The 14,366-nt window shown below is 32.4% G+C and overlaps 1 protein-coding gene across 5 annotated transcripts in view; it reads left to right on the top strand.

Moving 5' to 3' along the window:
- LOC108768886 (pleckstrin homology domain-containing family G member 5) overlaps positions 1-14,366 on the top strand; it is a 169,093-nt gene that overhangs the window by 140,410 nt on the left and 14,317 nt on the right. For all 5 annotated transcript variants that reach the window (XM_018519560.1, XM_018519559.1, XM_018519557.1 and 2 more), the window contains one exon: positions 5,911-6,047. In XM_018519560.1, the coding sequence (XP_018375062.1) occupies positions 5,911-6,047 (137 nt within the window). The remainder of the gene's footprint in view (positions 1-5,910; positions 6,048-14,366) is intronic.

Below are 14,366 nucleotides of genomic sequence, written 5' to 3'. Positions count from 1 at the left end.
TATTAAAGATAATCGTTACATAAAAAAAGGAAAATTAATTGAATAATTATAGATATTTATTAACAATAAGATGATATTTTTTGTATGCAATTTATCTTGATAATTTATTCAGGAGACCTCTTGCTCTTTATTTGTTTTAATCAGCACGAATATATGAATATCCTTGTTTAGCCGCGAAAAATTTCTTCACAAACGAGAAAGGAGGGAGACACGATTATATTAATTAAAAATTCCTTTTCAGGATAAGTAAATGGTGTCATTTTAATATATACGCAATCGTACGTAACAATCCGTCTCGCAGTTTTGTAAGCGCCACTTCTTCAACTTTTCTACGATTTTTTAAGAGTGAGCAATAAATTAATGGGCGAAATTTACTGACGGAGAATTTCTCTAGAGATGAACGAGATGCACTTTAAAATGCCGCTGTTTTAGAAACGTCCCAAACTTTTGAAAAGCTTTGCCTCATTTGAACGGCCATTTAATGTTCAGCAATCAAGTAGCTTAATAATCCAAGCGGTTATGACAAGCGAGATATTTATAGAAAAACTTTTAGGAAAAACTTTAGATGGATAACGAACGCAAAAATCTCCTTTCAGAAAATTAAAACGTGACTTTCCAATTTTTTCAATCTTCTTGACTTTTATTATTTGCCAGACTCACAAATAATTCGACCATCATCGTCGCTATTCTTGTCTTTAATCAAATTCATCTGATTGTCGTACCCCTCGACTAACATATTTGTCCAGCGTGACAAGTAATATAAAAAAATTAACGTGCTGTCTCACGGAAAGACAATGCTACCTGTCGCTGTGGCTCACGTGAAAGCGCCTTACGCTTTCAACCGGATTACTCTTAATTGCCAAGCATTGTTACGCGGCAAGCCGAGAATTGTACAAAGCCCGTGCATGTCCCGCTTTTGTTGCGTCTCTCCGTATCGTCGCATGGGAAAATTTTGATTTTACAGGTCCCGGGATCGCGACCACGCGATACGCGGTTTGCATGAAAAATATAGTGTTCGTCAACACGAGATCTTTCTCAGATTGCGCGGATCGTTCTTTTGTTGTTCATAATAACCCCCCGAAGGTACGGCTTGCATTACAATTAAACGTATGTTATCGTCTCTCGCGAGAGTCCAGAAGGAAAAAGAATTCAATTCACGTGGTTGTAAAAAATTCAATTTGGCATCCTTTTACTACGAAATATGTCTTAGAATAAAATGGAATAATTTACAAATCAGATAATGATTTCTTTTCTTCATTTCTATTTCAAAGTTGTCACAAATTTTTTAAATTCCATAACTTTTCTTTCATTCCCAGACAAAATTTTATGAATTTCCTTGATACTTTCAATATTTGCCTCGGTAGTCTAAAGGCTCAGGACGCTCGCACGGATTGCAAGAGATCCGGGTTCGACTCCCGGCCGAGGTAATATTTTTCGCAATAAGAATTAATTATTTACAGTTTTTAATATGTTATTCATCATTATTAAGATTGTTTAGAAGATGCGAATAAGCATCAAAAAATAATAGTTAAAAATTGCTAGTCAATTTTAACTCGTGATATTACTGCGGTAGTTTAGTAGAGTTAGCGTTTCAAGACCGGAAATTTTTCGGCGCGCATTTCTGTGGGACTACATACGTAGTATATAAATTCACATAAGAATCATACAAGCATTAAGATCCAGCTAGACCGTGTAAAGGCTTTGATTTCTATAGTTTGTGTTATCACATGTACGGTCCTATAATATATTATATTACTTTCAATAATATTTTGAAATTTTTTATGTTTTCATTCCGATTTTGAAACCATCAAATATTTTGTTGAGGGAGTAATTTAACATAGCAATGTGTGTAAATTACTGTTAACGTTGTTGACACTACTTAATTATTAAGTTTGCATACAAAATTGCATAGAGATACGATGTACTTACATTAAATTCTTTAAAGCCAAGAATTTTAATTTTTCAGAAAATTTGAAAACTTTCTTGACTTCCCTGATTTCCCTGACCGTTTTCAATTTCTCTGACGTTTTCCTGATTTCCAGTTTTGTGACAACTCTGTTCTCTCAGACTGAATTCATTTCGATTAAAATCTCTCAGTTGATTACGCGCGTTAATTATTTATGTCGCATTAATTAATTATTTGATGTCTAAGAAAATCAAGCGACAGGTGCATTCAAAAGACATGGAATACATGGAAGCTCTTCCTTTTTTTATTTTTCTTTCCTTCTTCACATTCGAAGTATCTTATGCGGGGAATATTAACGATGAATATCGCTGAGTCACTCACTTTGAAACGACGTAACATCATTTAGAATGTTAATGTGTGCATATATATGCATACACACGTTTACATCTAGCTAGGTGGCTGTCGCATCAGTCAGTAATTTATAGCGATTTAATGCGACTGGATATGTTCAATAAACATGAACGGAACCGTTAAGGGACTGTCCTGTCAAACGATATGTATCGTAACTGTAAGAGAAAATATAAAAATGAGTAAAGATCGAAAACGACTTTACGAAGATTGTATTTTACGGATTAAAGCTCAATGAACATTATACGTAATAACATAAACAAGCGTATTCGAAATAATTATGGATAATGACTGCTCTCAATTGAATAAACATCGTTACTTGTTTTTTAATGGAAGAAAAATCAGTTGAGTAAAATTAATGTAGTTAATTTTATTCAACTGATTTTTCATTATTTAATATATATATGTTTTATATAAATATTTATTGTTATTTCCATTACCTATTTTTTTTTTTAAATCTTGAATTGATTCTTTAACTTTGCAAACCTATGAGATGACGATAAAAAGTTACATTGATAGACATTAATTGAACTTAAAAGACTTAGGGCAAGCTTCATTTATTTGCAGTACTTTGACGTCATAGAATTCCGAATTAATATTGCATTTCATTAAAAACAAAGTATTTGATTTCAAAATGTGGAAAGCTTAAAAAAGTCTGAAAAAAATGGTATTCGAGTACAAGTGCCACTCTATACGGCTGAAACGAAAGCTGCAAAGCCTGTAGAATGTGAAATAAAAAAAAATGTTGGGAAAAAAAGCGGACCGCCAAACGCAATGACGATTCGACTTTTAAGTACTTTGAACGAGCCACGTGCACCGCTTTCGATTTCATGACATTGCGTCATCGGTTTACTTTACTTGCATCGACACACTTCGAAATTTTAATTCTATGAATTTTTAGCTCGACCCTGGCGCTATTGCAACACATATCATTCAGTTTTTCATTTGACATCTCACTGCTTCAATAAAATCTACAACTTAAACGATTAACTACAATTTCACGCTTGAAAAGGTGAAAACGTCGTACAAAATATATTTATTTTAGAAAATCAAGCCAATTATTTTGACGAGAATAATGGTTACCAAGTTGCGCTTTCGAAACGGGAACGCCCAAGAAAAGCTTTTGTTTTGATACATATTATAGTTTATAGTTAATGTTAAAGCAGGACGCAGTGTAAAATGTACGAAAGCAAAGCTGAATAATGAAAGGGTTTGTATAAAGCTTGGATGAATAAATTAGTTTCTTATTCCTCTTGTTCGTATTCCGCCGACAAAATTTCTACTCTGTCAATGTCTAGCGTTACGCCTTCTTCAAGGGAAGACGCTTTGTTCCACCTTACAGCATTATTTCATTAGTCACTCCTTTTCCTTTCGAAACAGGCCCCCAGAAAAACTGAATGATATACAAAAAACAAAGACGGATAAACTTTAGGCTACCGGAGAGCGACCAGTAATGTAAAATTACAACATTTAGCGTCTTTCAATTATTCTCTTAAACAAAATATCGCGAAATACATTTGTGATTTTGTACATATTAACATGCACGGATTGTTTACGATATTTGATAACATTTTATAGTTTTTTTTACAATGGTAAATTATTGTTATACCTATCATAAATATTTTGTTAGAGTTGTCAAATATGTATAATATACGTTAAAAATAATTCGAGAATACAATTAATTCCAACAAATCTCACACGTGAATCTTCAATTCGCGATTGTTTATTTGATTTGCAATCGGACGTGAAAAATGATTTCTGTGGAAATTAAATTACATCGACGATTTGTCGATATTTATTTTGATTTGTTTACATCGTTGCTGATTGATTATGTAATTTCTGGTCGTTTTGGGAATTACGTAATGAATTTACAAACTCCCGTGACAAAAAGAGTGAAATTTTGAACGAGTTATATCGTCAAGAAGCATGTGGTAATAATTTCGTGTAAGTTGGTAAAGTTCTCGTGGTTGCAGCATGAGATGAATAGAAAACGAGGATGGCAAGTTTGAGCCTTTAAGACAGAGGGTGCACGTAATAATTTCTGATTCCCTCAACTTGGCAACAACTTAGTCACCATCTCTGGTTACCTAACTCTGTCCGTAAGAAGCATCGAGGTTGATATATGCGTACATTGTTATGATTCGTCTGTCGCGTCAAAATCAAATTTATCATTTTCGTAATTTATTTTCGCTTAATACGAAAGCACGATGTATATGGAACATTATTAAGTTACAATAAACGCGAAAGTCGGATAGAATATTTCATTGAAACAAGCCAGGGATTATTGACTATCGGAATAGCTACGAAAAGTTAAAAGTAACCGTCGACTAAGTGCTTCGAAACTAGCAGCAGAGTTATTTCTAATTGGAATCATTCAAGGAACTGGGAAGTGCATCCGGAAACTAAATGCGTGATATTAAAAGAAGGAAGCCGTTCATTAATGCAACAAATAGAAGCGAACTCAAAGAGAGAAAATGGAGTTTAAAGTAGAATACGGATTTAAGAAAAAGGAATGACGGAAATGTTATTTCTGCAGATAAAAACATGTTTGATGTTTTCGGAAGTAATGGGATGAATTAAAATCAATCATAGCGTAAAACACTTGCACAAACAAAATAAATCTTGGAAAAAATGTGTACGAACAATAAGATACGAACAATAATTGTTTACTTGAAGAAGAAGCGTAACGTCATTAGCTTTGCATGCTAAAAAAGAAAAAATTATTTACAATTTTTCTGCATAAAAAAATTATTTAATATAAATATAAAATAAATATATGATATAAAATAAATGTATAATAATCTAATTAAATAGCTTCAAATTATTTGATTAAACATCTTTAAATCTTATAATATTTTAACCTTTCTCTAAACATTTTTTTAATCTTATATCATATAATTAATTACATACTCTCCTTGAATTTTTTTTCATGCAAATTTACAAATTCTGCATGATATATGGAAGAATATATAATTCCTTTTTAAAAATAAGTACACGATATTATGTAATCGATTTTGTTTCTGGAAGAATTAGGTATATATTTATTACATCTCATTTCTCTTGAAGTTGAAATACTCTTTTAAAATACAGAATATTCCTTTGCGGATTTTGCGCCAAGTCTTTTAAGAGAGATTTCTTTAATCGTCGTAGAGTCCGACTGAAAAGCACCTAAAATTGAATTATATACTTTTATTCTCAAAAGTTCAGGGATTACGCAGATGAACAGATTGTAGTGGGAAGTAAAATTCACATTCGACGAGAATTAAAATTCGTATTTCTCGACGAGAGCTTCACGATGTCGTGGTCACTTATAAATTATTTCACAATCGTTGCGGTGATTACGAGTATGGTAGCGGTTTAAACAGAGAGGCAATTTTTCGAAACGTATTCGTGCAATTTTCTACTTTTAATAGCGCAAGCATTAGTTTTTATATCACGTCTGTGATACGCAGTTCGATTACCGTTTTATAATATCTTGGAATTTGGATGGCAGATTAAAACTTGTACTTTATTACGAAAATATTGTGTGTGTTGTGAAGTATTTCTGCTGTCGAAAGATACGAAGATGATTTAACCCGCTATATTATGTGTTATAGGGATGTGCTGAGTCCAGCCTGCGAGCGTCGCGGCGTCGATTTATCGCGCGTCGAAGTCTTGGACAGTTCCTCGACGCCGTTATCTCTGCTGACAACGGACGCTGCCACCCTCGGTGGGAAACACCTACGAGTAATCGGTGAGATTGCATTATTTCTAAAGTCCGACCGAAACTTTTACAGAAAACACTGAAAACGAACATTCATTACGTGTCACTTTCGACTGAAACCATATAGCTCTTCTTGATAAATATTAATTTCAATATGTGTAATTATTGTTTCAATAATTAAATTATAATGTTTATGAAGAAGAAATACCTATATTCTTCGGTCAAAATTAGTCAAACACAACCAAAATTTCGGCCGAAATTTAATTATTATTTGAATAAATTATAATATTTATGAAGAAAAAGTATATGAGTCTGTACATATGGCCTTTATAGGATTACTATTTTTTAATTTTGGTTTCGGTTTCAGTTGAAATTTACATGTAGACGAGTGTTTTCTTTTCGGCAAAAGTTTCGGTTGGACTCTAATTATTTCATATTCGGATTTAAGCAAATTCTATCCGAGGATTTAATTATATCAGACGGTATATACGCGCTGGATTGATTCCTCTATTTTTGCTTCCTTGCCGTCGTATTTAATTCCATCTGATTAGACCTAGTCAATGATAAATATTGAAATTTGCACTCTTACTTATTTTACATTAATGTACATGAAAGAACGATTTTATAACTACACACTGAGAGAAAAATGTTTTGTATTTGTAACTATAATTATGATTATTATAATTACTATAATTATGATTATTACTGCTATAATAATAATAACAGTAACTATGCATATTGTTCTAGCAACAAATGTACATAGTTATTAGTCGGCAATCTAAAGTGACCATATATAATTATAGTTATTATAACCATAAAATAGTTGAAATTACCATAAAAATGATTCAAGTTACTATAATTTTATAGATATATTTTGGGACAACCATAAAAACTATGGTTGTTCCAAAATATATCTATAAAATTATAGTAACTTGAATCATTTTTATAATAATTTCAACTATTATATATGGTTATAATAACTATAATTATATATATATAATCACTTTGGGTTACCAACTATATACATTTGTTGGTAGAACTATATGCATAATTACTCTTATTATTACTGTAGCAGTAATAATCATAATTATAGTAATATATAATTATAGCTATAAATACCAAATATTTTTCTCTCAGTGTAGCATCGAAAAATTTAATTAGATTTGAAAATAATTTTATTGGATTATCAAAATAATTACATCAAAATGATAGAACGCTTAAGTATTGATGACAATACTGCAAAAAGTTTTAAGCGTCCTAATATAATTATTTTGGTCAAAACAAAATTGTTAATCAATTTATTTTTAAATTTATAAATTAATTAAATTTTTAGATACTTCAGTAAAAATTTCCAACAATATATAAACGTTTAAAAAAAATAAACATTTTTTTTCCTGTAAAGCTTAGCAGCGATTATATGCGTAATATATGTATATGCGGATTTTTAAAAATAATAACTTGTGATCGCGATTGAGTTTTGCGATGGAAAAAAATGGTCAGAAATTGAGTCTTGTATGTCGTAGTACTTGACGAACACGGTAATTATTATCCGAACTGTTTGACATTAATTTTCGCACGTTCCTTTGAACGCACTACTCAATGCTTGGTTTTGACTGCCATAATTAATTAATTATTAATAGTGCATTGGAACGCTCCGGCTCATTTGCGGCTAGCGAATATTGAGCACAATCAATTATTCTGCACCGAATGAGATGGTCTAGCGAATTCCCGAGGTTTGATTAATCTACAACCACATAGACACAGTCCGGACGAAGTTGAGTGACATAAATCGCGAATGGATCATACGCGTCGAAGAAAGTCTGGGTTTTCGAGAGAATATAGGCAGCTGTCGTAAATTATCGATGTCCATGTCATAAAATGGAGTTTGTGATATTTATATCACAAAATGGATTCTAGATTTAACTTTCTTGAAGACATTCTTCACCGATGATATTTTAAGAAAGTACTTAGCTTTCTTTTGAATTTTATTAGATTTCTTTTCATTGTATCTTTATTTAACTTAATTCTTTTTAGAAATTTCGAGGAATTTTCAACACTTCCTAAGATATCCTCTATGACAAGTTAAAACTCTGCGAATTTCTTTATATACTTTTAAGATACTGGTAAATATACAACGCTTATTATTACACAGTTAGATTTACTTAATTAGGCTATATGTAATCGGCTTAGGCGCAAAGTTAATCGATTAGACGCGTGAAATAATTCAGCGCCTCTGTTAAATCATGACAGATCATGCACAAACCATTCCCTTGTTTCGCCTGATTAATTTAATTGTCTTCCGGCGACTTGAGGCAACGAAGATATCCGGTGACGACAAGCAAAGGTTTCAAAGAATCGTTAATAGATAATGAAGAACGAACGAATAATTAAATTCACCTCCTTTGCAATCTGGTCAGACGGATAATGAAAACTTGGTAGATGAAGCAGACTGATAAAATTCTTTTCTTTCTGTGGGTATATTTTCTTAAGTACTTTAAAGGAGTGTACTTTTTCTCTAATAAAAATTGCATACTTTTACAATTTAATTTTTTACAGACAGTTCTAATAACTCCAAACAAATTCTTAATTGCACGTCTAATCGAAAATTGCGCTTCACACTGTTAGATATTAAAGGAGCAATGATAATCCAATCTTTTAAGTTAAAAATAACATTTATTTTTAATTTCCATGTATGTCAAAATGTAAATTAATCCATTTTTGTGATTAGTTTCAAAGTAAACAACGTCCATGTTAACGTGTGTACTTAGTAAATAATAAATTAAATTTGATTAAAATATAATCCTGTATATTTTTTTGATTTAAATTATTTAAAATAAAATGAATATAAGACTCAATTAAAATCACAACTGTTTGGTACAAAAAGAGAGGTAATAAACAAACATTTCGGCCTTTATCACATAATTAGTCAAATACAGTATGTAATAATTACGAGGGCAGTTTGATAAGTCGGTGACTTTTTTTTAACTTGTTTTCCAAAATTTGACTTATTTCCAATATGATCTTTTTTAAAAAAAATCACTAATTTATTAAACTGCCTACTTATTGGTATAAAACTGTCAGACGTTTATCAAACTTTGTGATATTATAACTGCTTAACAACTATGAACATTTTAATAAGCACAGTTTCCTCAACAATCTTATTAATTTGTAATTAAAATCTTCTAACTTGCTCTGTCTTGTTGAACCACCGTCCATAACGTAAAAGCTCCAACTTATTATAAAATATTAACTCCATTGTTTCAGTTAAAAATTAACGATATGAATAACAATCTAAAAAATTATTAAAAATAACCTAAATTGGATATAATTTAACATGAATTTAACAGTGACATGAATTTAACATTGCGGACGTTTGAACTATTTCCGACTTACACGAAACACATTTACTGTTATAATTATTCCTTTTAATTGCAACTTTTAATTACTATCCTTGTTAACAACGTTTAGTTCCTCCTAATAGTGTTAACTTATCTTTTAATCGTTTTATGTACTATCGCATGTTAAATAGCAGCTATTCCGTAAAAGGGAAAATATAAAGGGAAAAGATAGAGCAGAAAATGCGTCCGCACTTCGCAGGGAGTTTAAACACATTTTTATCCATACGAACATACATATAAATAAATCGCAAGCCCAGCGAGCCGGCCGTTTCATGCTGGCTTCATGCCTCTGCCCTCATTTTTCCGTGTCTGTAGGATATTTGAAGTGCAACACAACTGTATGTGCATGCAAACAATGCATCTTAATGCAATAATTTATTGAGGCGATAAATTTCGTCGTTTTTCGAGCGAAAGAGAATTTTCACATGGAGAAGGAGAGTGAAAAGAAAGACCAGCAGCAAAATGTGCTCGCGGATGACGTCTGTATAATCCTATCAGGGCGAAAAAAGGCAAGAAAAGTGGGACGAGCAATAGAAGGGCTAAACGCAACTCGACGCTCTTATGGAAAATTTTCTCAGTTACTTAACGCAGCTGTTTCGTTTCCATCATGCTTTCCCCGATGAATTTGAACCTGAGAGAGAAGTGCGTATAACGCGGAGAGGTCACGCATTCCGTCGAATGAGTTCGAGAGAACGATGATCGTGCATCCGATGAAAAGCCTCCGCATAGAGTGGATACGAATAACGTGTACAATGCCTCTCCCTGAAATAGCATCGCGTTTGCTACACGATTGTATGCCGCGCCGGGAATTTAAAACAGTCAATATTTGTATCTCCAACAAGCATCTCAATGACTTGACGTTGAAATTAGACCAATTTCAGAAATATATATGTAAAAAGTTCTAGACACACGTGTTATCAGAGTTATAGAATTTCAATTACTATCTTGTTATTATTATATTATAAGGTAAATCTGAAATAACGCCCATTAACCATACAGTGCTATTCCTAATAAAAAACTGAGTCAAAAAGTCCTCTACCATTTTGCAATTTTCACAATAGTTAACGAGATATTAATTTCAAAAGATCGCCGAATAAACGGATAAAATCGTATTATATAAGACAATTTTAAGATATCTTTTAGAGTGTTCTTTATAAAATATCTTGAAAATGTTTCTTAAAGAACTCTTAAAGATATCTTAAAGCTGTCTTGTACGTCAATTTTAGATATTTTACTCATTGGGTGACTAAAAAAAGTATTGCAAAAATTGCAAAAGAACTTTTCGACTCAATTTTTTATTAGGAAAAGTATTATATGATTAGTGGGCGTTATTTCAGATACACCGTGCACAATTTCAAACATGGTACAATTTAAGTGAAATAAGAATTGAATCCAATTTTCGAAATCCAAATTTAATTTTTTCCTCTTTGGGATACTTTTTAGTATCCTTCTCACAATGAGAAGGTTGTCAAACTTGAGCCTTGAAAATTCAATTCAAATTTTCTTTCGTATAGAATTATACCATGTTCAAAATTGTATCACCTTGACTCTATCATATTCTTACACAAAGTGCTTTAGAAAAAGAGTTACGGACTTTTAGGTCATATAGAACTTATTAAAATAAAAAACAAGAAAATAAACATATTTCCCAAAACTAATTTATTAGATTTATTGAGAAAATCTAAATTTAATTTATTAAGATTTAAACAATAATGGAAGTACGATTTATTGCAGTTTGCTATAAGTGTGTTATATAAACTTATTAACGTAGATTAGTTTCTTTATTTAAAAGCATACTTTCTAAACAAACGCCGTGGGAAATGTAGCGGAACATTTATTATCACTTCAAATATGGAGACGAACAATCTCGAAAACTTCTCTTCTGTTTATTAAACAATGCGTCATGTTTGCTATGAGCAAGTGCTTTATATTTAATCGATACATGTAGACCTTTGCCATATACAAGTCGTTGAAATGGAGGGGAATCACGTAGAACATTGCTGTAGAGATAACACAGAACTATTCGAATCTCGATAATAAGTATTGATTTTAGGAAATAAAGTCATTAAGACCTCTTAATTTTTTTTTCGAAGTACTGTATATTCGAAGAGTTCGCAATCTTCTTTCTGAACCGAGTATATAATGGTGCTTTCTTCTTTCTTTAAAAATATTGTGAAATACTTTCGGAAATAACAACGCAATCTCACAGGTTCGATACGAATATTCTGCATTAAATATTCGCGCGCGACAGGAATCGGTTTTGGATCGAAATATATACGCATATAAATGCAAGCGAGCGTAATTCCGATACGACGACGGTACGCAACGACTGTGTCGGAAAAATGTTCAATTTCCTCGCCGTCGGGCTCGGGTAGAACGGAATCAGGATACACTCACCCGCGATCGACAGATCGCCAATAATATTCTCTGCAGCTGAAAGTCGCTGGGTTTCTTTTGTAACCATGCGCCAGGACGATTGACGATGGAGAAGAGTATGCGATATTATTCAAGAGCGAAAAAGCAAGCCACGCGTTGTCATATGGCACAAAATTAATGAGTTGGAACGAGAAAAGGAGATACGTTTCCCCGGAGGAAAGAAAAGTTACGCACGAATGTAACAGTTGTTCTTCATAAAATTGTCACGGCAGGCACGATGCTGTATTATTTATTGCTATCATTCTCTAAACGTGTTTTAAAAAATTTCAAGGGAGGCTGTGATAAATTCATATATAAATGTTGTATAAAATATAGATATATCATATATTATTAAAGAAATTTCTCGGCGTAATATTATACTATAGATCTGACACAGATAAGGCACGTTCTACGATCACTCTGTAATAATGACAGTAGTAATGACTGACAGTAGCCAGACAGTAGTCGTTACTACTTGCGTCCTGCTTATAAAATTCGCGTTTTAGAGAATCTATAATTTGCGTCAAAGATTTCAGGATAGAATTTTATTTGTAATTTTATGTGTCATGTATTTTGTTTGTGTATGTTTAATATATAGTATGTGTGTATTTTTTTTTATTTTTTAAGTATTTTTCATATTATACGAAACATATAAAAATTTTAATATTCAAATACGAATTATACACAATCGTCGAATTATAGATATGAATCTTACCTACACAAACACACACACACATTATATATGAATCAAATAAATAAATAATTATATAAATTATAAAAGCGACTACACGGAAAAAAAGAGATTAGTTGCAGCAGCAAAAATTTGCGTGAAGTAGTTAAATTTCAGTCGTAACATATGGATACCTAACGTCGTATTTGCGAGATCTAATTTCCATTAGATGAGGCCTAAATATTATCATTGTAACAGACAAGCATTTTATTGCTATTATGTCAATCTATTGATCATTGCAGCAAACGTTTTCTGTATAGCAGACAATTTGGTAGCAAGTACAGTTTCAGCAAATCATATTTAGCTGTAGTAGAGACAATTTTCTTTTACACTGACATATCCGATAACTATGACAACTAACTTCATGCTGCTAAATAAATTGATTTGTAACAGACATGCATACTTTGCTATCACGTTCTTATATTAGCTACAGCAGCAGATCCTTTGTATGTATCAGCAAATTTCATAGCTATAGTAGCTAATGCAATTTCAGCTAATCAGAATTAGCTGTAGGCAACAACATTCTTTTTCCGTATAGAATAACATTTTAATAAAGTTTAAAATATAGTTGCAAGAATGGCGCGATGCAACGCTTATATAAATATAAATCATAATCAATATCGCAAAAAGAGAGCTATGAGAAAGCTATCGTAACAAACAATGTAGCAATGCTGTTGTAACAAAATATCTGTAAGAAATTCATTAACTTCAGAAAGAATTACCGAGACGTGGTAATCCCAAGTCGGAAATATGAGGATTATCATTTCCCTCCGTAGTTAGGAAATAAAACTCTACGTCTGCGTATGAACGAACGGAATCATGTCAGATCAGAATAATACACACGGCGATTTTCTCATATTTTTTCGTTCAATCTTCCGGACCGAATGAGTAGTTGTTGCATCACGATGAAATTAAACCGGAACCAACTACAGAAAGTTCTGCATGTCCGAGGAACTGCAATCGGAACAAACGGGTCATGAGGGTCCAGATGTTGGTACGACGACCGTCCTAGAGGTAATATAGCGATGATGCACAACTCCAGGTGATTAAAATTCGAAACTAAATCCGTAACAAGGCGATTGCGAACGTTACGTGTAACAGACCGCAATTAAAGCGCTGTATCTATAGTATATTGCGAATGCGTATGTGGGAGTTATATTCTAAAGTTGCTTTCTATACAACGTAACTAAATTTCCAGCTTAAGCGTATAATGATTTCATTTATGATAATCTACTTGTGTGTAAATAAACGCGCAAATTGTACGGGAAAATGATGATTTTATATGATAAAATAACTCGAAATTTAGAACTTCTATATAAACAGAAATGAGCTTCAAAAATGATTTCCATAGATTGTCTATTTTTAAATAATTGCGCATGCTCTGTCGGTTACATTTTTATTTTTATAAGACGATGATGAGATTTTAATTCAATGGACAAGTAAGTGATTCATTTATCCCCGGATAATGGTAGAGTTAATGCTGATACAGCGACCCTTGTAATGCGTTTGATCCTTTGATCCTTTTACGCGCAGAAAAGGCAAAGTTCTAACGCGAACGTGAGCTGCAGACTATCGCTATGAAAGAGCTCTCAAAATGCAAAATTAGGCCGCCCCAGGCACGTACGATTTAAATGGTTCCCGCGACTTTTTCACGCATTACAGAAATGTTACGCGCGTCGATAACACAAAGCCGTTCGATCTGCAAACCCCGCTGCAGTTCAATGCAGCGTTCCATGTGCCTTGCGGGCGTTTAAATATAGAGCGAATTCATTCAATGCACGGTGAAAATAACATTTGCAACGTCAA

This window comes from Trachymyrmex cornetzi, unplaced genomic scaffold (assembly GCF_001594075.2).
Source record: "Trachymyrmex cornetzi isolate Tcor2-1 unplaced genomic scaffold, Tcor1.1 scaffold83, whole genome shotgun sequence".
Taxonomy (NCBI): domain Eukaryota; kingdom Metazoa; phylum Arthropoda; class Insecta; order Hymenoptera; family Formicidae; genus Trachymyrmex; species Trachymyrmex cornetzi.
Note: the sequence above shows the minus strand (reverse complement) of the source record. Positions and strands in the feature narration are given on the sequence as shown.